At 45.3% G+C, this 27113-nt stretch overlaps 1 protein-coding gene across 5 annotated transcripts in view; it reads right to left on the bottom strand.

Moving 5' to 3' along the window:
• The window catches only part of LOC142890442 (tenascin-like), a 30018-nt gene extending 19204 nt beyond the window's left edge, over positions 1 to 10814 (bottom strand). For 2 of the 5 annotated variants that reach the window (XM_076029482.1, XM_076029483.1), the window contains exons 1-5: positions 9378 to 10813; positions 3513 to 4066; positions 1693 to 3006; positions 487 to 750; positions 275 to 390 (exon numbers count right to left, since the gene is read on the bottom strand). In XM_076029482.1, coding sequence (XP_075885597.1) covers positions 275 to 390; positions 487 to 750; positions 1693 to 3006; positions 3513 to 3981 — 2163 coding nt within the window. In that variant the 5' untranslated portion in view covers positions 3982 to 4066; positions 9378 to 10813. Of the gene's footprint in view, positions 1 to 274; positions 391 to 486; positions 751 to 1692; positions 3007 to 3512; positions 4067 to 9377 lie in introns of all 5 variants that reach the window. The other 3 variants (XM_076029481.1, XM_076029484.1, XM_076029486.1) reach the window with 3 other exon arrangements.
• Between the last annotated feature and the right edge of the window lie 16299 nt (positions 10815 to 27113).

Raw genomic sequence — 27113 nt, forward strand, 5'->3', positions numbered from 1 at the left:
AGTACCAAACTCCAAAACCCTTCAAAGCTCTCTGACTTGTCAGAGAGCAAAGTAATTTCGCTGAGGAAATAATTCCGCTCAGATTAGAGTCACACGATTTACCCACAGTCCTGCGCTCCGGCTGACTTTTTCCACATGTCAAAGCAATTATTTGCGCTGAAATAAATCCATAATTATTTGTGGACTTCCAATAAGCTGGCACCACTCAGGACCTCTCGCATTTCCCTGGATAATAAAATTCTGGGCAGTCGATCAAGAAAGTGGGCAGACGAACCGTGTTCCGGAAATAGATTTCCCAGCCATCAAAGGAGACGTCCAGATGGTCCCACATCACCTCCACCGAGGTCTCTCGCACTGATTTAAATATCAAAGTCTTTGGTTGTGGAAGTTCTGGAAACATAAATAAATGAGAGAATCAGAACCACAGCTGAACCGCGTGAACTCTTTTTAGTGAGCGACAGAGAAAAGACGGTGGTTGGGTTGTACCTGTGGCGACCCTGGCACTGATTGGGACACTCCGCTTGTTGTTGAGGACGGCGTAGACACTGATCAGGTACTCGATGCCGGGCTCGAGCCCTTTGACCGTGGCTGCAGTGTTGTCTCCTGACACCATGAACTCTTGGAGGAGACCGCCAGGACCGGTGGGCACGTACGTCACCAGGTAATCAGTCACCAGCATCTCGTTTTGCCAGGAGACATCCACTGTCTCGCTGGTGACCTCGCCAACTGTGAGGTCTTTTGCAGGTGAAACTTTGCAAAGACAGAAAAGCAATGCGTTTTTATTGACATTCGTTAAACTGGTCAACACCGACAACACTCAATGCTGCATGCAGAGAGATGTGATGATGCTACATTAGAAACACACCGCTAGCAAGCGTGCCATGCCAGGAAAGTGTACCATGGGTAAGCACGGTAGTGCTCACACTAGCTAAGTGTATGTACTTTAGGGCTTAATTGTTCGTGGGCACAGAACGGCAAACTGTGGTCACTATTCTCCTTGTGAAATAACTTTTATCACATTCTTTGCTTTGCTTTAGTCCAGTTTATTTTACAAGTCTTCCAACAAGATAATAATAATAATAGTAATATCCCTTGAAGACAAAGGGAAGTGAAGGGGCAGGACTTTTAAACATACTGCAAGCTATCTTTGTGCACTGCGCAGAACCCCAATGTTTTCTAAGCTGCAAATTTTAGTCCTGAGCAGCAATGGGCTTGATTCACTGAAGGTTTTGGTTTTATTGGCACAAAATAAATCAGAGAGCACTTGTCTGTCTTATTCAAAATTCTCCTTATTATGATCATAGCTCAATGGTCTAGTGGTAGAATTTCTGCCCTGAAACTGGTAGGTTGTGGATTAAATCCCCAGCTGGGTGATACCAGAGACTGTAAAAATGGTACCCATTGCCTCACTGCTTGGCACTCAGTATTCGGGGTTGGACTTGGGGGGGTTAGATAACCCAAGGATTCCTGCGCGCAGCACCGCTGCTGCCCACCGCTCCCTCAGGGGATGATGGGTCAGATTTTGCATCCTTTGGGATGTGACAATCAGACGGACTTTAACTTTAACTTTATTATTATTGTTGCACAACGAAGGAAGAGGAGGAATAAAAGTCGTGCAAAATGGCAATGACTGGGAATGTGTGCGCTATTGGACCATGGTATGCCTGGACCGTGGATGGCGGTATGCCTTACCTTCCGAACAGTCCTCTCCAATGTATCCCTCGTCACAGAGACACTGCCCGTTCTCGCAGCGGCCCTTGTCCTGGCAGTTGTTGAGGCAGCTCAGCTCGCCGCAGCTCTCTCCTTCATACCCACTTTCGCACGCGCACTTCCCGCCGACGCACCGCCCCCTGTTGTTGCAGTTTGCCGGGCAAGAGAGCACAGAGCAGTCCTCCCCCGCGTATCCCTCCTGGCAGACGCACTTGCCGTCGAGGCACTGGCCGCGGGCCAGGCAGTCGTTGGGGCAGGCTTTCTGGCTGCAGTCTTCCCTGGCGAAGCCTTCGTCGCAAACGCACTGGCCGTCGACACACCTGCCGCGGTTCGCGCAGTCGTTGGGGCAACTCAGCTTGGAGCAGTCCTCGCCGGCAAAACCCGCGTGGCACGAGCACACGCCCTCGATGCACGTGCCGCGGCCGTAGCAGTTGGAGGGGCAGGTGAGGATGCGGCAGTCCTCCCCGGCGTAGCCCTCCTCGCACACGCACTGTCCGTTCACGCAGCGGCCCCTCTGGAGGCAGTCGTTGGGACAGGAGAGCTCGGCGCAGTCGTCCCCGTGGAAACCCACGTCGCAGGCGCACTGGCCGTTTATGCACTGGCCCCTGCTGTTGCAGTTGTTGGGACACGCTATCTGGCTGCAGTCTTCCCCCTGGTAGCCGGCATGGCAGATGCACAGCCCGTTGAAGCACGCGCCCCTGCCGTTGCAGTCGTTGAGGCAGGTGAGCTGCGAGCAGTCCGTCCCGCTGAAGCCGGCGATGCACACGCAGCTGCCGTCCACGCAGAAACCGTTGCCGTGACACTTGTTGGGGCAGGCGCGCTCGCCGCAGTCCTTCCCCAGGAATCCCTCGTCGCAGTCGCAGGTGCCGTTCACACACCGTCCGCGTTCAAAGCAGTTTTTGGGGCAGGACAGTTGGGAGCAGTCCAATCCAGTCCAGGGCTCCTGACACGCACACGTGCCGTCCTCACAGCGGCCTCTGTCTTGGCAGTCGTTTGGGCACTTGGTTTCAGAGCAGTTTTCGCCAAAGAAGCCGTCCGAGCAGACGCAAACGCCCCGGACGCACTGGCCCTGCGCTCCGCAGTGCACAAGACAGACCTCAAGTGCGCAGTCTTCCCCTTTGAAGCCCTGGAAGCACTCGCACTTTCCGCCAATGCAGCGGCCGCGACTCATGCAATTACCAGGACAGTTGGATTCGCTGCAGTTGGCCCCCCTCCAGCCCGACTCGCACACACAGCTGCAAGTTTCAACACTGTAGTTTCCATGACCGCTACAGTAGGGTTTGGTCCCAACTTCACCTTTAAAAAATACACAAAGGCAAACTTTAAATTCTTTTGTTTCCTTCTGTTTTACAAATTCAGTCTAGAGAGAAAGCAGTGCAATCTTAATCCTGTGAAAAACAATAGCTTTTCCTAACAGACCAAAATTCATTTGACAATCAAGCCAAGAACCCTTTTGCTGAAGAGTCACTCAGTCAGAAATTATCTAACATTTCTTAACCTTCTTAATCATAAAGGTTTTGAGCACCCTTCACATAAATTAAGTATAAAAACGTAATCTAATATTATGTCAATTCTGTGCTATATAGTCTTGGCCCATTGTTGCTTGACCTTGCTCCAGTTTTTGTGAGTGAACACTGGCAAAAAAAAGGGTCTTCTCATCTTGAAGAGATCAGAAAACATTGAACATTAATGTTGTTCGTGATGTGCTTCCTTGACACCAGACACCATTTAATCTTAAACACTGGGCCTTTAGGAAATACTCGACAGATTTCGGCCTACACGTCTTATTGTGACAAACCCACCTGTGACCTGTGCACTGCAGCAGGCCCTGTCGACGCTGCACTGATCCCGCAACACAGAAACTTCTCCCTCGAGCACCTCCAAGCGGCTCATGAGGTCTTTGAGCATGGACGTCTCGTCGGCGCAGCCGCACGCCTGCCGGGGTATGTTGATGCGGTGGGTAAAGACGATCTGGTTCTCCCCGTCGACCGTGTGGTCAGTGCTGAGATGGCCGCTTGCATCCTGAGGCTGGACCTGTATGCTGTCTGGAGAATCCAGGTTCACCGAGCAAAGGGAGCTGGCAGGAACATTGATGCTGTAGACGTGATTGAAAACCACAGGGTGCCCCGCATCGGGCAAGCTGACGTTGTTTTCCTTGGCGGACGACAGAGTCTGCCGTCGATGCCGTAGGATTTTCTTCACGAGCCCAGGATTGGATAAACCCATCAAAGCAGCCAGGAGGAGGCAGGTCAATAGGCATCTTGGATCCATGTTGAGATGGGATGTCAGGTTTGAAGAGGGATATATTTGATTTCAATGTTCGACTGAACGCCTTTTTGGGCAAATGCTGATGGTTCTGAAAAACATAGAGAAAAAAATAATACATTTACGGCATTATTCACACTGGAGAACATGGTGGCTGTTGAGGAGAGCAGTTCATTCGCAACAATTTGTTTCATATAGTTTTGACTGTAACTTTCTATTGGGGCCAAAAGAGTAATATGTAGGTAGGCTAGCTCAGATTAGCCAGGCAATTACTTTTAAATGATGTCATATATTGCTACTTTTAGATGTTCATCCCTTATTCTACTGGATCAGTTGCACCTAAATACAGTAATTATCCCAAAACTCAGATCTCAGTGTAAGACAGCATATTTAGCCCCTTGTTTCCAGCCTCCCTCAAAAACATTAGACTTTCACTTTTAGCTAAAACTGATGCTTTGTTGAACCTTTCACATATCGGTGAGGATAAAGAAAAACAAGGCGGCAAAATTAGGCTTTTTTTTTTGTATGTGGCTGCATGGTTAACTATGACACCAACAGCTGGAGGTTCAGACTGTTTTATCATGTGAGGAAGAAATGAAACCAGTTATATTGCTGGGCCCTGTCGGATTTTGTGTCGGCCTTCAAAAGATACGACTCTAACACTCACAGCTGTACCATACTTGATATACATGAAGCCCTATAAAGGGCTCAGATCTCTGTTAGTGGTGGAGGATCTTTCTCCCGGATGGCCTGATTGGTAGCAGCTGACAGGGCTTGACATGCCAACTGTAGAAAAATGTCTCCCAGCGGTGAGTTTTTCTGCACTGAGAGCCTGGAAAAGACAAGGTGCACCTGGATTTGGTTCTCAGAGTTACCACTGTTTTCCATGGCTACTTCTTATTGAAAAATAGTACCTTTTTTTTTTTTTTTATCACTGCATTTTTAATGCTAAACTCAGCTTTTGATCCGATTTATAGTTTTTCTCCTGAACAGAATTCATGAAAATTTGAAGACCAGACAAATAATCCTGAATGGCGCCAGGCTGCCAGCTGGTATTATTTAATCATGATTTGGCGGATAATATCTTAATTAGTCAAACTAAGACTTGTTGGCTTGTTTAGTTTGATATTTCTTTTTCAATTTTAGTGTGACATTAATTCCGTGTTTCATCTTTTGTCATCTTTTTTTTTTTTTTAGATTTTTAGAGATAAGTCCTTTAAAAACTACGAAACAAAAACTGGATACATTTAAATGAGTCTTGTCTCTGCAGTTTTTCCGTCTTCATTAGGTTGCAGGTCCACATGCAACCTAATAGCAGCCGGACACTACGGAGGCGTAAGAAATATTTTCCACTGCTGTCGCCACACTATACTTTGACTGGGCAGGGCTGGGGTTGGACTCTGAAGGGAGCGCCTGCCCTCTCATCATCTCTCTGTTCTCTCCTGGCTTTTGTTGCTTGACCTGACCTAAGACCAAACCTCTGACCTCACCCCTCCTGAATTTACGTCCCCTTCTTACCGCTTACTAATCTATGGAAGACACACGCATTGAAATTAAGCTCGAGCTTGGGTTTCACAAGTTTTTGTGCACACCTGGTTCGTGTTATGAGGGTTGCTGTAAATCAGGGAGCTGGGGCTGTCGATAAATGCGTGTCTCTTATGTCCTCCTCAAGAGCTTAACGAGACAGAGGAGACAGATAATTTACTTTGCTGGGAATGTAGAGTGAATCCCTTTAAGTACTTCACACAATTCTGTGGGCAGACTTCTGTTTAAAATGCTGCAGATAACTTTGACAGAGCTGATAATCTGCAACAGATTGATGTTATTAAGATGGATGTAATGATTTACACTTCATTAACAATCTCATAACTGTAGAACCTCACAACAATTTTGAAAAAAAATATATATATCTTTTTTCTTTGGACAAACATATCTATAAGTAATGCCCACTTTTGGCACTTTTTTTTTTGCATATATTATGTTCCAAGTTGAATCAATATTCAAGGACTGCTGACTGAAGTTTTCTTTCAAGGTTTTTTTTTGGTCTATTTCCCCGCGGAATATCAAGACCACCATCAAATTGTGAGTGTGCTACACAGGTCTTAAGAAACTGCAAGATTATGATGTCATTTCATCCCTTGTTCCGTATCAATCAATATCCTATTTGTATAAAGGGGAAAAAAACAGACCACCCAAAGCATCGGGGGTGGACCGGCATCATTGATTCCGGTGATTTCAAGGCTCAGGAGGGTCGTTTAAAGATAACACTGAAGTAAATAGAATGCGCCCACTAAGCTATCATCCAGAATTTGCTGCAGCTTTAATATCCTTCCCCCATGCTGGCAGTAAGACGGGAACTTTCCCACACGGAAAGGAGAAACTGGGAATGTTGGCTCCGCACTGACGACATCTGTTTTGCCGAGTCCAAAAAAAGAAAGAAAGAAAAAAAAAAAAAGAGACGCAAACCGGTGCGGGTGACTTGTCCACGCCGCGGCTCAGTTACCTCACCACTTAGTTTAACTGTGAGTGTTTCATGTCACCTCAACGTCGCCGATCGCTGAAAGAATCAGACTGACTCAGTTCTAGCTCACCCCCATCAGAGTTCTGGTGTCACGCGCAGGTGAGACACACGTTCTTCTTGTAAACACGTTTAGTTCCAGGCAGCAGGTCGCAGCTTGAATATTAATCAGCTGTCGAGCTTCAAACCCAAAACCCACCTCGCACAGCGGGTCTTACAGTTACAGGAAAGGCAAGCCGACTCTTTGCTGGGACCCGACGTTGCTTCATCTCATTAGCAGAACGGTACTAGCCGGTCTGCTGCACAGACCTAATGAGGTAGGAACTCCCCTGGGACTCTCGCACCTCGGAGCTGCCGGGGTCGCCTGCGAGCCACAACCAGATGCAAATTGTTCAGCGGCTCTTTGCGACTGCGGCCTCTGAAGCTGAACTCAGGTGCGGGCCTTTGGAGAACCGCTCATCACTTTTGCAACACACAACTGTCAAAGAGACGGTGAGGAACTGCAACATTGTCATCTATGGCCACAACGTTTGTATATGCTATGGTTTGATTGTATACTTATACTACTGGTACTACGCTGCTACTACTACTGTGCAAAAACCACATCCATCAATCTGTCCAAATTTAAAATGAAAACTCATCAGTTCAGACTTGCACACCGTACTTGATCTGTTGCGCCTGCTTTTTGCTAATTTTAATATGTGATGTTTTCTGTTTCTGTGTATTTTTGTACTTATTTTACTGTCAGGCGACCTTGAGTGCCATGAAGGGCACCCTACAAATAAAAATGTATAACTACTACTACTGCTGCAACAACAGGGCAATGATTTGCCAATACTACTAGAACTACTGGAATATGTGACTTGGACCCTTTTTAATAATATTGCAATGACAGCTAATTTCTCGCAGATTGACTCTTGACTGGCACAGAGCAGCCAGTCTGATCCTATTAGCACCATGTAACTCGTGCCTGAGAATAAGCGACCATCAAAATACTACTAATAAAAAAAAAAAAAATGCTTCTTCATTAATTCCTTCTAAACTTCAACCTGCTTGCTTAGGTTGCTTAAGCCTTAAAACAAACATGTTATCGCAAGTTGGGTTACTACACACACTCTCTACACAGTTGACTCGTAACGACAAGCAAAACCCATAAATCCATCACCTCGACAAAAGTTCACAGGACTAGCGTCAACCTGGAACACATCTGCTTCCACGAGCTGCAAAGACATAAGTAGGGTGTTGTTTTTGTGTTTTGTTTTGTTTTTTAAGCGACTGTGTGTCAGCTGACACTGTGCTTGTACTTCCTCTCGCACCAAATCCTCGACCCCGTGAGGCTGCAGCCGGTGCTGCACGCGCTCACGTTCTCTCTAAACGTGCATTTGTTGTCGGGAATGATGATTAGTTTAGCAGGTAGTGAAAACAGCTTTTTTTGTGCACCGCCTCCTTGTCAACAGCACACCTGGTTCTTGATTGACACAGTGACCAAGCTGAGGACACTGTGAGAGCCTGCACAACAAAACTCACACATGCGTTTCTTTGGCTTTTTTGAAGCAGTGACTCAAGCTACTATAATGAGTCTTTAATGAGAGTTCAAGGGGGCCTCAGCAATACAGGAAATGAGCTTTTATTTACTTATTTATTTTTAACTTTAAATATCTCCAAGCAGGTCTGCAAAGACACTGAAACTTCTTATTGGATGGGAGAACTTGGACAAACTTGTTTCTGAAGAACAAAAGTTCCAGACGACGGTGCATCAAAAAAAAAACTTTCACAGGCTTCTGCTGCTTCGAGATGTATTTGCCTCTGCAGAACAAACACTGTCAGCAGTGGGCAAGTTCAGAACGTTAGCAGCGCATTCAGTCACAGACCTTGGACAGGTGTGAAAACTGGCCTGACACGTTGTGCGCTGGGGCTTTGGGCAGAACAGGCGATGATAGCGTGCATTCAAGAAATGAAAAGAAAACACCCAAAAGTCAAGCCTGAGAATTCAAGTTGAGAAAATATGGCAAAAAAATAATAATAATCTGACACCTTAAACACAAAATGCAGACTCTGCAAATGATGCCGCGCTACGATGGAGCCTCACACACGCACAGCATCGGCCAGAGGCTGTCAGGACCTGAGTGAAGGGCAACAAAAATCTGTAACGAGTATTTAAGTCGGGAAACTAGAGGCTAGAACCAAAAGTCTTGACAGCACATCAGAGGAGCCGCGTTGTTACGATCGCTGGCCGAGATGTTTATTTTTTCGAAAGAGCAAACCACAGCAGTCCTGGAATGGATTTCAATTTTGTGCAGCTAATGTACCGAGTGGATGGAAGTATTTATATGTCCAGCCCGCCTCAGCAAAAGTAACGACTGCCACTTCCGTCTTAATTTAATCTCCATGATGGAAAAACGGCACGGCGGGATGAGAGGTGAGCTGCATCGGCGAGGCAAACGCAAAGTTGCCCTCTCGCACCCTGAGGTTTGTTTCAAAACATATTTTTGGACTATTGATCGGCAAACCCGGAGAAAATTGAGAACGTTTTCGGAGTGGGGTGATGGAGGATGCAGCGAACTTCACATTCCAAACGCTCAGACCCTCGGCACTTAGTCATGACCTGCAACCCTGCAACGGGCTGCTGCACGCGTCCGACGGCGGTGTGGGGGGGGGGGAAATTGCCGTATGCCGCAAAGAATGCAGCCTGAAAAGCTGCTGTGCATAAAAAGCTTTGCAAGACGGACGTCTGAAGAACATCTAGACATGTGCGAATACGCTCCTTTTTTTTTTTTTTATTGCTTTCAGGGAAGTTGAGAGGTAATGAAAGTGGAGGAGAAGATCCACAATGAATTGCAATCAAGGCAACAAAAAAAAAAAAAAAGTGAGTGAGCTCTCCTACCTTCGGAAGCCTGTGCGAACAGATGGAGGCCCTTCTTCCCTCCACAGTCTTCAGTCCCTCATCCAAGCCAAGAAGCGGCGGCGGCGGCGGTGACGTCTTGCTCCGTCGTGTCACTGCTTCCACCCGGCAAGGTGGCAGCGCGGTCAGCCAGCTCCCCGGCGTTCCTCCTCGCCGTTTGGCACACCACGAGCAGCCCCCCCTCGCTGACAAAGAGGAGGGAGAGGAGAGAGAGCGGCGGCGGCGGCGGCGGGAGCGTAAATGTCTTTTGAAAGAGCTCGGGTCAGACAGCCGTCCGCTTGAATTTGGAGCCTTTAAACAGCCGTCATCCTCCTCCTTCCTTTCCTCCCTCCTCCTCCTCCTCCTCCTCCTCCCTGCACACGGTCCTCCTCTCCTCCCTCTACTGTGGATGGGGCTGCTGGGCTGCCGCCTTTAAACCAGGCGCCAGTGTCACCGGGAGTCGCGGCAGAGCGAGCGGCGAGCGCTTGTGGTCGCGCAGGGGGAATTAGGAGTAGGAGGGAAATGAGAGGAAAGTGGAGTCAGGCTGTGTACGGCTACTGGCTTTGCAGTGGTGGAAGAAGATTTTTCTTTGGTCGTTTTTTTTTTATTTATTCATGCAATATTCCCACATTCCCCTATTTCTCTTTCTTTTTGTTCATCCCACGCTTCACACCGGTCGCCCTCGTCTCGCTCGCACTGATTCATACCTGCGGCAGCTGCAGCCGCGTCACACACGCGAGGAGGCTTAATTGAAAAAATCTGTGGCGACATCCAGCTGGTAAGAATTCATTAGACTGACAGACACAACCGAGCAGCCGCAAATCCCGAAATTCCAGGAGGAAATGTTGCCGAGAGAGAGAGACGCAGACAGAAAGCGTTCTCATACATTTAACAGATGGCTTGAACCAGACGCGTACTCGAACGTCACCCCAAGCCAGGTTGGATATGAATTAAAGTCAAGCGGCAAGGACGCGTGTAAAATCAGCTGCTGTCTGTCCCGAAACCCCAATGTGGGAGGAAGGGAAAAAAATAAAGAATATCTAATTTCAGCCTGAGGAAGTGGTCGGAAAAAAAAAAAAAAAAAATTAACCACACAGACGCCGCGCAGTCTAATCCCAGTATTGGATTAAATGGGGATAAAGGGGTAGCAGATTAAGTATTTAAAATGAGTCTGAGGGGCTGGTAAAGATGGTCAAGACCTGACGGTGTTTTGGCGATGCTGGAAATAAAGTGTAAAAGGTCATCTCGGTCACGGCGCAGGGGTGTTTTTAGTGGCCGTTTCCTTTTTGTTGCTGTGACACAGCAGACGAGATTACAACTCCATCGAGCTCATCCATCTTGCCAGCTTCCAACAGATAGTCTCTTCAACTGGTCTTCAAGTCGTCTTCCTTCCTCTCCGGTATAAAGAGGCTCGACAAGCTGCTGCTGCCGCTCCACAAAAACAAGGAAACGAGATCAGGAGGAGGAAGCTGCGTCGGGGCTGTAAACAATCGCTGCTGCTAAAGAGATTAGCGTGTTTGCTGCTGGAGCAGCAGTTTCATCGGAACTGGGAGGAAAACGTCAACACGGCGGTGAAGATCTTTCTCGGCGGAAAAGGATGTTTCACCCTCCTCCCGTCTTTCTCGGACAACTTACCTGCACGACTTTACGAAACTTGACTGACAGTTCACTCAATCGTCGTCCCATTGGTGGTAGTTAATGGTAAATTTACCACAGGTTCCAAAATACCATTAAACATAGGCTATTATGATGGATTCCACATTATTCCCCCATTCATTTAAAATATTACTCGTTGACTAGCTGCAGTTTTTTTGTTTTTTTTAACTATTTTTCTCCACGCAAACTCCTCCCCTCATGAACAAATGTTTGGGAAACGACACGAAGAAGCTTCGAAGGGTCGGGCTGACGGACTAGCGATATAAATCTCGGCTAATCTAATCTCCCGAACCAAGCGAGGGAGATTTGTCACTTCTCGTTGCAGGCCGCAAAGAAACACGATAACGCTGAAGAGCAAGTGACTGTAACGTCTGGATGGTATTACAGCAACCAGGAAGCTTTCAGAGTTCAAGCATGCGAAGATGCCCTCTGAAGCTGCATTATAAACTCATAAAATCTGTCACCAGTCATTAAATTAAAATCATCTCCCGGGCAGTAAAACACCCCGATGGGACCACCTGACGGAGAGGCCCCTAAAGAGAAGAACTTCAACAAAAAAAAAAAAGCAAGTATTTAGGTCACACAGTGGCCTCGTTTAATCTAAGGCTCCACATGTGTTTCGCGTGTCGCGCACGCTGTAATTTCGCGAGGCACAGCTGGAGCAGAAACTTTCGTTTTTTGAGCTACCGGGGCTGGAAACAGACGTGGCAGCTGATAACAGCTAGGCGATCCAGGCTATCCAGGAGTCACCGTGAGAGCAGCAGCCGCGCGAGGTCGACCCTCAGCCGACGATGCTCGACGTCACTGACTGACAAAGTGAAATTCAGCTAGAAAAACGAGCCAGTGCGACATGCATGTCTGTGCTAAATTTCAGGCTGATACACTAATTTAGTAATTATTACTCCTTGGGCATTTGTAGAGGATCTTCAAAGTCACCTTGGCAGCGGCGGTACAAGGACAGCACAATGAAATTCTGGCCAATTGATATCCGTTTGTAAGATGATTTAAGACTTCTACACACTACATGTTTTCCGCGCATGTGATTTGAAAGAAAATACATACTTTGCAAATTGCTGATGGGACTTTTCACGCAACATAAGAATAATATGCTGTGCAAATTCAATTTTCAAAGTCCACCTTGATGTCTCCTAACTTACACACAAGTGAACAAAGGCAGCAACTGACGTCATGTCTGCCCCCAAACTCTCCAGAGTTTCCTGTCAAGGCTTTTTTTTACTGGAAAATCACTTCCCCACGTTTCAGCTGTAAATTCATGGCCGATGTTATGGGATTTGATGGCGACATTTCACATTTTTGCCGTCGAGCAAAGATCGCTACGGTAGTTTGGCGAAGCGTGCAGCACGCACACGCACCATATCCTTTAAGTGCACAGGGCGGCTATTTCAACAATCGGGGAAAATCCATTAAATTACCCTTTTTGACATGAATCTGGCGGTGAGGGTCCATTTTTCATTCGTCTGAATTCTTATCTGCTGCTTCACCAAATCTAATCATGTGCACTGACGTGTTTTTTTTTTTTTTTCTTTACGAGTTGATTCCCTCCAGCGGGTTGACACCGGCATAAGAAAAAGAATCACATGTCCGCCTTACATGTGATAACGCAGATGCGTAGCCCGCGTTGCCTGCGGTGGTTTTGCTCCTGCAGTGGGCTCGCGGATTATGGCGAACATATGCACAGTGTTTACACAATGTCTTCTCATAGGGTTGCACCGCGATAACTAAGCGCTGAGTCGGTGAAATCGGAGACCGGGAGGAAATAAGAACCACTCTGAGCCACTCTTCCCTTCACTCTCTGAACCATAGACGTGTAGGTTCAATTAAAGATGTTTTGAAGGGATTCGAAGGCCAATTGTTTCCATCCACAATGTTCCGCAATAACGTTTGTTAAGTTCGCAGCTGGTGGCGATTATTTCCTACCCCCGTGGCACGAACCCACCGCCGCGTGCAGAGTGCAACAAGATGACGTTTTTTGTTTTTTTTTTCTTTTATTGTGCGTTGGTAAAACCTGGATAAACAAACCTGGATAAACAAAACAACTCGAATCAACTCCCGTTTGAATTGCGCAAACCCCAAGGCTGGATGCGTTTTGTGCAAAACAAAGCTGCAATTGTGATTTAGCGAGGATCGCTCCCAACCAGAGAGCTTCCTTCACTCAAGTCTGCACTGCATGGTCGATGCACGTGAAGGTGGTGTTAAGTCAACCCAAGGCCGACCTTTATCCTCTTCCGTTTTTTGGCACAGCATATGTCGCGTGACGTCATGAGGACCGAGACGTGCTAAAGTTAGCTCGGAAGGTTATCATTTTCCAGAAGAGTTGACTTGATTTATTGACAATAATCACGGAGAAACTAACTTCATAGTGACTCACCAGTTTTTTGGTATTCCTACTCGTCTCTGTCAAAACAAAAGCGCCGTCTTCAGGAACCACATCTGACAAATATTTGTTTAATAAGTGAACACTCATGAATTGGCCAGTATCTGGTAAAATGACGCACTTCTTAAGGCTCGGAGAGGGATGGGGGGGGGGGGGCTGACAAACCATTTAGAAAAGAGTGATTCCATTACAGACCAATGTAAAAAAAAAAAAAAAAAAGACAGAAAAAAGAAAAGAAAAGCCAGCTGTCTTTTTTTGGGGGGTTTAACAAGAATCTAGTGAGGACCTTTGCTACTTTTAATCGCCTGAGGGAAAAAAAAAAAAAAAAACCTGACGAGCAGCTGAAAAAACAAATCTGAAAAAAACAAAAAAAAACCCACAAATTTTTCAAACTAAATCAATTCCAGCCAGTAATTTTCCAAACTCAATCAATTTCAGCCAGTCGGTGTGTGACAGGGCCAATCAGCATCCCTCGGGAGGAAAGAGGCGTGAGCTCGCCAGTGACATGCATTGCTTGTGACGCGCTGCTGTTTGTTTTTTTTTTCCTTTTTGAAAAGCTGTTTCTCTGCCGCACGATGATGACGGATGCGTGTAATTTACGGCATCGTACGTTTTAGGCTCATGTCAGCTGCAGTGTAGAACAAAGCAGCTGTTAAAGTCGTATCTGATGTTTACGTTTGGTGTTTTGGCTCTCAGCAGCGAGATGGAGTTGAGGCTATTACTGCAGTGGACACATTGATTGTTATGCAGGGCTGTGTTGTTAGTTTATTGGGGAAGAAGTACATTGAAACATATCCGGCACTAGTTCAAGCTGTAAGCACATGGTAATGCTTGAAAAATTATATACTGCTGGTAATCAAGAGGGTTTTTTTGTTTTTTTTCCAATGAAAGCTCTCTTTGTTGATAGTTTAGAAACGTCTGCACTATGTCACTGCTTTGGCCCCAGCGTAGTAATTTTATGCGGCCGACAATCACTTCAGGAAGGAGGGTTAAAAAGAGCGAGACACAAAGAAGCAGAAAATGGGAAACATTGAAGGATGAGAATTGAGGAAGAGGCGGTTGAGGTCAGGGAATGACGGCAGAGAAAAGGAACAAAAGTCCAAAGCTGATGGAGCAAAGCAAAATGACAGACAAAATATTCAAAGAGGTGAAAAAAGAGAAGGTGAAATCAAGGGCCGGAAGATAAAGAGACACTTTTTCTTTTCTTTCATCAAACAGCGAGCAGAATATATGCATATATATATATATTAAAAAAACCTTCTCCTCTCGGACTGTGACTCATCTACCGTCCCTGCACAGACGCTGAGCAGACCGCAAGAGTCACGAGCTCGCGCAAACATTAACTAATATGGCACTAAGCGCATCAAGGAGCCCTCTCGGTTTCCTCCCGCGGCTTTGTGCCGGCGCAGCCCGCTCAGAGCTTCTGCACGCGGTCGCAACCGGGCGACTTCACGGGAAACCGCGAGGGGCAAACCGAGCGTGTAAATCCCCTTCCTGTGGCCGCCTAGCTGCGGCTCATAATCTACTGCGCCGGGCAGATTAGAGAATGTGGACTTTCAGTTGTGGCCCCCTTACGGTTCAGGCGAGAAGACACTGGCGAGGCCACCGCATGCAGTTGTAAATCAGACGTTTGTTAGTATTATTTGTTAACCTCTAAAATGATGTTGCATCTCTGTTTCCTTCCAGAGTAGCTTGGATCAGTCGCTTCCTGGTTTCGCCACAACTTAACGTCTCTTCTAACCCCCACCCAACCCCCCGGGTTTGTAATTTGTGAAGCAAGCTGATTAGTTACGGAATCCACGGAAAATTACACTGGCTTTGAAAGAAATGCTTTTCCATTGGAGGTCTGACAAAACGGACGAGCACGATTTCAGGAGTGACATTCAAACGAAGCAGCTGCTTGGCGAGGTTTCACCATTGTGCTGCTGGATGAAAGGGACTCGGAGGTCATTTTCTTTATCTCGAAGAGACAGAAATGAGAATAAATTCAAGACAAATGTCTGGAACAAATGGGGTTGTTTTTTTTTTTGTTGTAACCGTCACTGTCTTTACTGCCAAGAAGACTTCTACCTTCAGCTACAGCAAGGTGTGTTGTGGAAATCGAGTCGAGGCTCCAAAACTTCCGCAACACACTTCGCTCTTTCCACTTGATCAGTCAATTTTACCCCATTAATAAGTCTCCCCGAAAGCGGTCGGAAAAATTTATCTTTGCCAATTAAAGCGGGCGGAGTGATAACAGCGGCGCGCTGGCGGTCTTTTGTCGGCGCCTTCAAATTAGAAACGTTCTGCGGTTAAACACGAGAGTGACAGAGGAGCTGTGAGAAGATAAAGCAGTCGACGTCGTGTCTCCCTGCCAGAGATTTTCACTGTTTGCAAAGGCTGTGACTGAAATAATAATAACAGTCATTTGCAGCAGAGTCACAGTGACAAAGACGATTAATAAACCAAGGAAGGGACCAATTGAAACGTGTTTCCCTTGACAAATATTATTATGGTGTCCAAACAAGCAATACACACACACACACACACACAGTGTTCTGAATCCATCAGCTGCGTCCCAAAGGGGAAGAAAATCCATCAGAATAAAGCGGCAAACGGGTCGACTCAGATTATCCGCTGGACACTTCCACCAGCGTCTCCACTGGTTAAGCATTAGCCGGCTCTCGGGTGTTGGTGACTTTCATGGCAACAGCAATAATCTTTCGGTCACTTCAGGCTCTTTGTTTTACTCCTCAGTAGCGCTGTTGCTCGGCCCGTAAAGCAACATTTCACGTAATTTGTTGCAACCCTGCCAGGCGGCTGGATCGCTTGGTTTTAAGTTGACGTCCATCTGGCAAAGCTCCAATCTGAAGCATTTTCACCACTCCTGCCGTTGCATAATTGATGACTTTCGTCTTAAGCTGCATTACACACAGGAAGTGACAGTAACGAGCTGCCTTAAAAGAGAGAAGATGAGGAACAATACAGGATTCTACAGCGAGGCTAGCTGCTGCTAAAGCGACTAGTGTAGAAACTGTGTAGTCAATTTTTATTTTATTTTTTTTCCATTCAAAGGAAGAACCAAGAATGAATGATTTTAGAAGCGACATCTGAGATCCTCGGTTCACGGTGCAAGTTTTGCCTCCAAAGATCAAAAAGGCCACAAAATGATGTGCACTAATCTTTGTCTTATCTGTCGTGCATCGCCAAACGCAGCGAACTAAAACAGTGCCGGACTAGTTGTAGCACCGATTCATCTCACTTGGCTGCAGGGCGTCCCCAGTTTCCACTTGGAGCTCATTCCATCCAGCTGAGATTTGCCCGCTGAGGCCGATGGCTGGTCTTCACAGAGGAGCCTCAGTCTCGCCTCGGTTAGCAGCTACTCAGCGCTTTTGTACTCGCAGCTGCGAGAACTCTCGACAGGACAAAGGCATGTGGAAAAATGTGTGGGAGTGCCGCTCGATCGTTCTCTCTCTCTCTCTCTCTCTCTCCTGTGACATCACAGGAACATCAGTGGTTTTCCTTTCATATGAGAAGCGGCCAAATATAACCCTAATTGTGAGTCCATGAAAATGACAGAGTGCGAGGGCGCTCTTATGAGAGGGAAACATAGAAGTAAAAAGGTGACACTTGCGTCATTCAACACTGACAAACTGCACTGATGTAATTTTTCAACTGCTGGGTGCAACGATGAGTCTGGCCGGAGTGAAACCTGGCAGCTTCACTCACAAACTACAACGCATTTGCCTGAGCGCACGCAGAGGTAAATGATTTCCACCAAAGCACAATGATCACTTTGAGCTTTCGACGGTCCAGCCAAGAAAACATTAAGTTCCCCACTAATAGAACATACTGGAAACATCAGTGTGAGTTGTCCAGAAACAGGTTTTGGGACAAGACCAGATAAATGTAGGTCACAAAAATTAAGGCTCTCTGAAAATGCTCCGTGCGCCAGAGTGACGTCCACGTTATGGCACTGTAAACTTTAATTATAAAAAATGATCGCCAGATTATGCTTCTTCGGAATATTTTCACAGCAGAAGAGGAAATGGTGTTGCAGTCACGTTATGGCTAATTGGACTAATGGCTTTTAATAAGTCTCAACAAGTGCAGAACATTTGAACGCCTAAAAGCGATGTCTGCAGTTGTGGTGAAAAGAACACAAACACTGGCTTCCTCTGCAGTAATTTACAACTCCACTGAACACAGCAAAGGCAAAAAAATAAGAATATGCAATTTTACCAAGAAAGGTTATTTTCCCCGTTTCGTTCAAATGCAATTTAAAGGTTGAAGCACTTTAATATTTACACCCGACAAGAGACTCCGGATGATGTAAGGAGCTGTTTGATATGACTGGGGACTCTTCCTGTACGTCAGCTCTTATAAGAAACACTTCTCCATAGGAAGTGTTTCAGATGACAAACTGGGAATGAAGAGGCGCTCATAAAAGTATCCCCCATGTCTCAGCAGCAAAACAATCCGCCGTTGCCATGACAACCGCGCGGCTGCCTTCTCATGTGGCTTGACCGGCGGAGGCGGAGCGTTTCCTCCGAGGTTATTCATAGATGATTTTCATGTGGCACACACAGATGACACATTCATCCTGCTGACAGCTCAAACTTGGGATTTGGTGGAAAAGCTTGTGCATTTCATGGCTAATCTGCAGCCACTTGCTGAGGTTTGTTAAGTTGGAAAAGTCACAGAGATTTCAGGGGTTTTTTTTCTTCCCGTTTCTCTCTGGGAATACAGGAATGGCCATAGAGGAGTAACAGGGAACCAGGATACAAGCTATTTGTGTTTAGATTTAAGTTAGACTAGTAATGAAGTGTATTGAGTTCTGATGTCAGAGTGTCAAAATGATGACAATGTGCTTGCCTGTCAGCCGTAAAGAACTGCTGGAATGAATGGTTGGCCTCCACTCATCAGTTTTTTAGTCATAAACTAAAACTTTTTACTTCAGTATGCAAACGTGGTGTCAAACTAATTTTCAGTTCAGAATCTCGAGTTCTTTCTGGATTGCAGTTTTGCAGCCACCACAAGCAAATCACAATGACTCCTGTGCAGGGATGAGGAAAAAAAAATGTGTGATGCAAATAAACTAATTGGCCCACAAAAAGGCTTGTTCCATATTTAGACTCCCTAGCCGCTCCTCTAAATGCTAATATGTATCATGCTAGGCACATGTCATTGTTAATAAATGGATTAACTGTGATGAAAACTCGTATTGAAAGGATTAAATTGATGCAAAACAGCAATATGTAAACTGCAGAATATTTTATGGGATAGTGTTCTGCTTTCATGCATCTCCATGTTATCATTTTAAGTAATAATAATAATTTTAAAATGTAGGGGGGAAAAATGTTAATCCCAATTGTCTCTTTCTATTGGGCCTAAACCAGGTACCTCTGGCTGACACAAGCCCACCTCTCCTGGCCAGTGTTTTTGTGTAAAAGTGTCAACGCCATGACAAACTGACATCTGCCCTGAAAAAGTTCCTGATGTAAATCCTTCCAGAGGAGGTCCTGACCCTCTCGGTTCAAACCCTGCCACACTTCTGGATTGCATTTAGCGTCCCATTCTTTTTGCCACATAACGCCATCCATCTCCAGGCGACTCGAAAACCATGGTGAGGGAAATACAAACATCTCGGCTGCACTCTGAGAGCCGTGGAGGGGAAGCCCGGTGACGCGGGGAGTCTTCACAGTGGACCTCCTCGGCCGAAGCCAGATGTAAGCAGAAAATCCGTGGACTGCTGTTACAGGGAAGTGTTAAAGTTATATTGCAGCTGCTCCTCTCTAAGGTAAGAAGGTCGACAGGAGGCCCTCATTAACAGTGACGCAGAATCAGGACGGAGCATCGGGTCAGAGCAGGAAATGCGGAGAGGGGAAGGAAAGTGTGCTGACAGAAAGTCCGAGTGGATAGCCCGATCTTGTCACATGACACACTGACAAGTGTGTTCATTTCAAAGGCATAGTTAGAAATATGACGAGTGCCAAATTAAATTCAGTTGACCGAAAAGAAGAGCTGTGTAGAGAACTTAGTGAGGAAAGTTATGCACTATTTATGGGCTAAAACAAAATTGTTAACCTCCCTTCTATTTAACTGAAATAAGACAATTCATATGGTATAACCACATGTCACCGGTAATAAAAGATGGCATCACTAAGATCAACACTTCAACCGGGGTAGCAATATAGGACAAACCACATCGGATCGAGGATACAACCCTGCGGCTCGCCACAAGACAAGGAAGCAGGCAGCAGACTCTGAACTGTCAAACTGCCATCAAGTAACAACCAGCAGGGAGAATTTCCCCATCATCTGTCGCCATCAGAGCGTCATTCTTGACCTTCACCTAGTGGATACCAGACTGATGGGTGCCAGACAGGCTGACGTTGCCTAAAGCTGTGAAAAGCTGCTCGGCAACAACTTTATGAAGGAGTTTGGAGGAAAAAAAAAGATTTGGACTTTGGACCGAGGCAAGGAGAGGATTTGATTTGGCAAGTGAGCAACAGCCTGTGCGGTTGTCAAAAGGTCAAAAGTATTATCTAAATATTACTTCTATTACTTACTAATTAACTAAAACGTAATCAATGCTTCCACAGTGTATCTGAGGTGCAATTAATATCAACTACTTTAAACTACTCGGAATTTTTCAACATTTTTGCATAATACTGACTATTGGAAAATTGTCATTACAGGAAATACCATGCAACGTGTCAAAATTACAGTACACATTTTCTAACAACTAAAGTGCTTTGACCAATGAGAATTTACCTTGAGGTCCTCCTGCAGCAGATGGTCGATGCACAGGTCAACCTGAAGATTCCTCCCCCTGCAATCTGACTGTAAAGCCGCACAACTTTAAATCCAGGAGCATCGCACGCGGTCCTGCAGAACAACAGGGGACGTGTCATCCAAAAGTGGAGTGCAGCCAAAAGACAAACAAGTGGCAGAAGTAAAGAGTTTATCCGCAGCACAACAAATTTTGCCTGTCGGTGCAGGGACAGTAGCGGCAAACAGTAGCTGATATGTGCATTAGTCATCCGCAGCCCTCCAGGAAGGCGGTTAACAGAAAGGAGCCAAAATCAATACCGGTAATAAGCCATCAACTGGACAAAAGAGGTCAACGCTTCCAGACTGAGAGGGATTAATGTTGGCGTGCTCGTCTGGGTCTGTCCCACACTTGAACGCAAGTCGAACAACCAGCCATCTCTGGTTCAGTCTGATGTACAGTTTCATCTAGAGGCGCCTTTAGAGACTGAAATGTCAGGTTGCTGCTCTATAGGGGGTTTCTATGTTTGTATTTTTTTTTTTTTAAAGCGATACTGTAGCACTTCTGAAGCATCATTTGATGCCTTTGCAGAAGCATTATATAAAGCACATTATTCCATATTACATTTCATGTGAAGTATGTAGTATAATAATAAATATATTAAATATATATAGATTTATTTCAAAAGTATCTGACAAAACCCGTGTGGCCGCTCACAGGCAGGCAGAATTTGGACACAAATTAGAGACGTGGACAAAAAAACAAACAAACAGCAGAATAACAGACGTGACGTAAAACTGTTTTTTGTTTTTTCTTTCTTTCTGTGCAGCCCATCTTATTTTAGTTGAAGTTTTGTTTTGATAAGATATATTTATTTGGAATTTATCTGACTTCACTGTCACTGGACTAAAACCACTTGAAATCATTACAAAGCATTGGTAAGTTATGTTTTGCATTATAAAAGTCTTGTACAGCCTTCATGATTACTAAACAATCAAATCGGCTACATAAATTTGCTTCAAAAAGACCTTTGGATCAACTTTCAACATGGACAAGGTCAAAACTCATTCCTCATGTTGTATGTGTGCAGCCCTCTGGCTGTTAGCAGGTCAGAGGTTCCTCACGTAAACGCTCTAGTGGAGTGTTTGATGTGTTTTCTCAGTGACAGTTCTTTGACAAACCTGGACAGCTCTAAGAATTATGTGGGTGTTTTGTTGGGGGGAGCAGAAAAATTACGCAACTTCCAAAACAAATCCCTCTTCACACTGTAACTTTTGGACGATTTTCCACTTTGGGGGTTTATGAGGAGACGTGAGGGGGGGGGACACAGGACTCTCCTCTGTTTCTTGGATTCGGAGGACGTTGCACGTTTCCTGTTTCCTCCTAAAAGTTATTTCCAAACATTAGTCGTGGGAGCGGGACGAGTGCAGCACATGATTTCTCCATCGCTGAATGCCGGTGTGGCCCACAGTGGGTGAGGAGTTCATTTAACACTGCAGCAGAGCGCTGAACAGCTTAACTATGACTTCATTTGTCAATGTAAAATGTCCAGCAGTCTGTGAGGAGTCCAGTTGTGGCTGGATTGACCGACAGGCTCAAGGTCACGGGACCTGACATCAACATATTGTTCCTATTTGGAAGTAATTAATTCATAAAACTTTTTTGTTTTGTTTTGTTTTGAGGCAGTTGATGAAAAACGTAACAATGAAGCTTTTCCTGCTTTACAGCCAAGAAGAAAACCTGCAGGCAATTAAAAAAAAAAAAAAAAGGATCTGAGGCCAAAATCAATGGTTGGAGAGAAGAGACATCAGGACACTATGAAACTATATCATCACTCGAGGTAGTCGCTGGTTGCTTGATAGTTTTGCTCTCTATCCAGGATATTTTAAGTTTACATAAAACCACCACAAAATAACATTTCATGTTGTGGTTTTATACTCATTATAAAATGGGTTGAGTGGCAAAAGTTTGAGAAAATATCCCTGGTAGTATTTATAGTTGCAACTGTAAATAAACATTGTAATGACAAAGAATGATTTTGTGAAGTAGTCAATGAAGAGGGATGAAACCCAACACAGGGACTTTTTCACAGCATAGAAAAAAATGGAACATTTACAAATAATTTTCAGATTGTAAGGCAACGTGTTGCGCTTTGACAAAATGAGGCCTTTTTACAACAACATCATTTTTTCATTCGCACGAAGCGCACAATTAAGTGATTCAGCATTAGCCAGTTTGGAAACACACTGCTGTGAAAACAGGGGGATAAATATTCCTGCCGGTGGTTGTTGTTTCCTGACTTTTGTTACATGCTCATAAACTTCACAGCCTGGAATGCTTCAAAACTCTGCCTGAGGTCATTACATCATGTTCTACAGCACAAACGCCAGTGCGCACGTGTGCGGAACCAAGGTGTTTGTCCTCTGCAGGGGAGAAGGCGCTCCGACTTACCGTTTTCAGACGTTCGGCCATCGCTCTCCCCCCGTGGCTGGACGCCACGTCCCACGGCAACCTCACAATGGAGAGACGATTATTAACGATGGCTCTGTAAACATTCTGTTCTCTCCGGCAGTTTTTTTTCCAGGAGGAATCGGTCCGCAGGAGGCCCTGGAAAACTTCAAGCTCTGTCAGGAAGTTGTACGATTTAATCCAAGAACAGTAATTCTGATTTACCGCTGTACCGGATGAAAAGTTATTTCACAACGGCACCGTACACACCGATACAGCATGTCAAGCCATAATGGTTCTGAATCTTGTTTAAGTTTAGTTCAGTCCACATAATGCAAGAAATTCCATTTGAATTCTTCTACATATCCATTTACTAAAATAAGGAAACATTTCAAAAGAGGAGGGCCATTGAAAGAACTGGTAATGTGAATGCGATTGGACTCGCGGCCTGTGTATCTCATTTAAAGATGGCCAATGGGAATTTTGACTTCAAATCGAGCCCGTTAACAGTTCTGATGAACCCGCCGCTAGTGTTCTCAAATTCCGAGTTGCTTCCTTTTCCTTTTGATCTTCTTCAGAAGTTTATTTTCAAATGATCTCACCCCGCCGCGGAGGACGAATCCGCTGGATAAACAATTGTGACAACCTCCCGGCCGCTGGCATCCATCTGCAGGACAAAAGACGTTTCGTGTTGAAACTTCACTGTGTCCAATTTGTAATTCAATCCATTAACCATTTTTTAGAAGGGACTGTAACATTTGCAGTGACATTTTCAGCAGCTGGTGTGGGTAACGCAGCTCTCCCCTGAAGCATCGTGGCCCGTTCAGTGGTTCAGCTCTATAGAAGTGCGTCTCTATCTGTCTTTTTAATTATGTATCGACAAAAGCCCGGGGAGTGACCCGATTTCACAGTTTGCCAGCGTTTACACGGCCAATGTGGGCCAAAGTTACAACTGGCGACGGAACAACTCCATGAGACACTTGTCACAGCTGAGCTCGGACCTGAGCCAAGTCACATGACTCACAGAATTACACTTAACAAGCTCTTGGGGGGGGGGAATACCACTCCCCACAGTTCAACTTGGTATTTCTTCTATGATTTTTGTGTACATTACAACTTCAGACAGGGTCACTTTGTCAAAATTAACATTTTTTATTATACTATCAAGCACGTTAGGTTTGGCGGTATGGTTCTGCTTGGGGTCCCCCCACCCTTTCCACGTGCTTGAGTGGAAAGCCTTCACGAGCCATCGTGAAAGGCATAAGGCGGGGAGGGCAGCTCAGGTTCGGTTTGGGGACTCCCTCTCCCACGCGCTTGCGTGAGAGGCCTGGGCTGAGCCCAGCAGCAGCAACTACGAACCAACCCTGCAGAACCAGAGCTACGGAGAGAAATGTTAGTTTTAATTGTGATGGAGGAGCAGGGGAGGGGGTGGCTTGTTTGTTCGATAGCCGGTGAAGAAGCAGAGGAAGATGATCAGTTGGGGTGGCTTTAAAAAGGGCACTTCTGAGGGAAGTGACGTAAGCCTCCAGCTAATTAGGGTCGCACAGCGGGGAATACTAATAAGGCTGACGTCATGCCCTGTCATGGGCTTCGCTCGAATTTTTGCTACCATGTTAGCAGGAAGCTAAGGCTGCCATGTTACGTCGATCTATGTAGTTTTTTTTAGGTCTAAAAAAAAAAAGCACCTTGTAATATGTCATCTTTAAATGAATAGCTTTGCCACGATGGCACACTATGTTGTGAACTGTTTAAATATCACCAATGCAACGGACACATTTATGTCCACGGCTATTTTAAGCAGGCCGGTGACTGCAGTCAGCTTGAAGGGACAGCGAAATGTTGAAAACCGGAGGCGATGCAGATGTTCTTCTCGACTCCTTTTGATAACATGCCAGCCGATGTTTGGGTCCAGCCGTGCTGTCGTCACATCTATTATAGAAACACACTAATCTCAGCTGGACGGGGTCGGCACAGGTCAGCCATGACAGCACCAGTAAATGTTTGGACTACAGAGGACACTTCATCCTGTCATACGGGAGCAGGCTACCATTTTAAACGTTGATCAGTTTGTGCTATTTTTTTTAATTATTTTTTTTTGGCCCGGCAAGACAAGAATTGTGCAGCCATCTCTGCTACGAATTCACATCGGAATGCAAACAACTTTGCTGTGTGCCACGCTGATGCAAGGCAGGTAGAGCGTTTGGTTTTAATGCTCTCCTCTCAGTTTGGTGGATAGAAAAGTAGAGCAGATGAGTCAAGCTTAGAGAACGAACCCCGAGGTCAACCTTTTTTTTTTTTTTAGCGGTCTTTATATATTGTCAATCCATTATGTGGTTTCATCTAAATAAAAAAAAACTGATGAAAACCAACTGGGTCGGAGGAGGCAGAGAAATTTCACAAATGCATCATCAGAGTTATGATAATCACAATTCTAGGGCACATTGTCGTCTGCACGGAAAACACAGTGACACGCACCAGTGGCGGGATGTTTAGTCTGGAACAAAGTGTTTGAGGAGCTGATCATCGAACAAACCTTCAGACGCACGCATAGCTTTGAAACACTGCCACGATCACTTCACATTCTTCTTCTTCTTCAAGACAGCCCTTCCTGCCGACCTCCTCCTTTCAGCGAAAAACAAGGTGGCCAGTGGGTCACCCTAACCAGACCGCCGTGGCCGCAGTCGACAACAGCTGCAAACATGAGACGACAATCACAGTAGCATTAATAGTAACAATAATAATAATTATAATAACAGCTGCTTTCCTAACGTCATCATCTCTCACTGCAATCGACAGTTGACTGCTACTGCTCTTGTGGCGTTACTACACAAGATTTCACTGACTGGCCGCAGCTGCCAGTGTGACAAGGTTGGGTCCAGAAGATTTAGAGACCGCTGTGTGCAGCGGTCCCATAAAGTTATGTTTTAGCATTTAGTATTTTTAGTTTTTTTTTTTCTTTCCTTAAAACACATAGAACCTAATAACACAGCCTATGTTAGTATGTATGGCTAAAAAAAAAAAAAAAAAAAAGATGAAAAAACTGCTTGGGATTGATCTTGTAAAGACAGCCAACACATTTTGCTGGAATTAAAGATCATCCCTCGAACCTTTAAATCCAAACAGAGACCTTTGTAAACACGTTTGTTAACAAAAGAAAAAACCCTTCCTTCACTCAGTTTCAGGTTACCCTCAAATTTCAGGAAGCTTCCAACTTGCTACTCTGTATTCCATCTTCAGAGAGCAAAGCAGGACAAGAAGTGCATTAGAGACGAGGGACTGTCCCATTTCCCTTCCTGTCTCCCGCCTCTGACACACACCAGGGCAACTCGTGTGGCAAGTTCACATGAGTTCACACCAGACCTCGTACTTAAGGAGTAGACATAAACTCTTAGTCTTTACAACTTACCTTGGACGTCGGCTGAATTGCTCTCGTTAAAGATTTAGATCTTGCTCATCTGTCTTAGCAACCTACAACACAAAGCACTTTCAGTCTTTAAGTGTTGATTTACCATGCAAGTCAGGCAGCGTCCTTTCAGCTGTGATGAAACCAAGGAGCAACCACTGCTTCCTGGCTAAACCAGGCTAGGGACTAGCATAGACAGCAGACTAGCAGTTGTGTTGCAGTTCACAGCTGCTTCTGTCTACTGTCTATGCTAGGTTGGCATTTTTTCTTTCTTTCTTTCTTTACATGCAGTTGTTTTGGGTGAGAACACATGACTAAATTCTGCTTACCACAGGGTGGCAATGCAGCCATAACAACTGTAAGTGACTTTTTTTTTTTCTTTCTTTTTTTCTTTCTTTCTTAGCGGCGCTGTTTCAGCACAAATGACTGATTGGTTCATCCAGCCACCGTCCAGGTTTTGTGTAGCCCCCACCAAAATGCTTCTTCTAAACTTTTCAACAGATGGATATGTGACATACATCCAGAGGATTTAGGAAATATCCCATCTGTCACGGCAGTACTTTGCACCCCACCGTCTTAATTACTTAAGTCAGTGGCTGCAACAACTATACGGTTCTCTTGAAACATAATGGGGTTCTCACGGTAATTTTTTTTCCTGTACGATGACGTTCAAGTGAGTTCAGAATTAGCTTGCAGTAACGTAAAACCTTTTTGCAAGGATATAATTGCACCGCTTTTTTTTTTTTTTTTTTTTTTTCCCCGGCGAGCGAGGGGCTCTATAGAATGAGTGGTGTTTATCCTTTTTTTTTTTTATGCCTTTTAAACTACGCCGGACATTAAGGAGCTAAATTTCACTGAAAGTAGGTGTACGCGGACAACAAAGCATTGGATTCATCAGGGGACCACGGTGCCCTCCAGTGGCCACTTCTTTCAACTAACACTTTTTTTTCTTTTTTCTTTTCCTAACAAAGCCTCGCCCTTTTCTGGTTCGCCAATAAAAATGCCTTCAATTTAAAAACAAACAAACAAACAAACAAAAAAAAACTAAGAGATAACAGGATGAACAAGCTCAAACCAGCAAAC

Source organism: Nelusetta ayraudi, unplaced genomic scaffold, assembly GCF_046127955.1.
Source record: "Nelusetta ayraudi isolate G7.1 ecotype Tasmania unplaced genomic scaffold, CSIRO-AGI_Nayr_v1 ptg000026l, whole genome shotgun sequence".
NCBI classification, from domain to species: domain Eukaryota; kingdom Metazoa; phylum Chordata; class Actinopteri; order Tetraodontiformes; family Monacanthidae; genus Nelusetta; species Nelusetta ayraudi.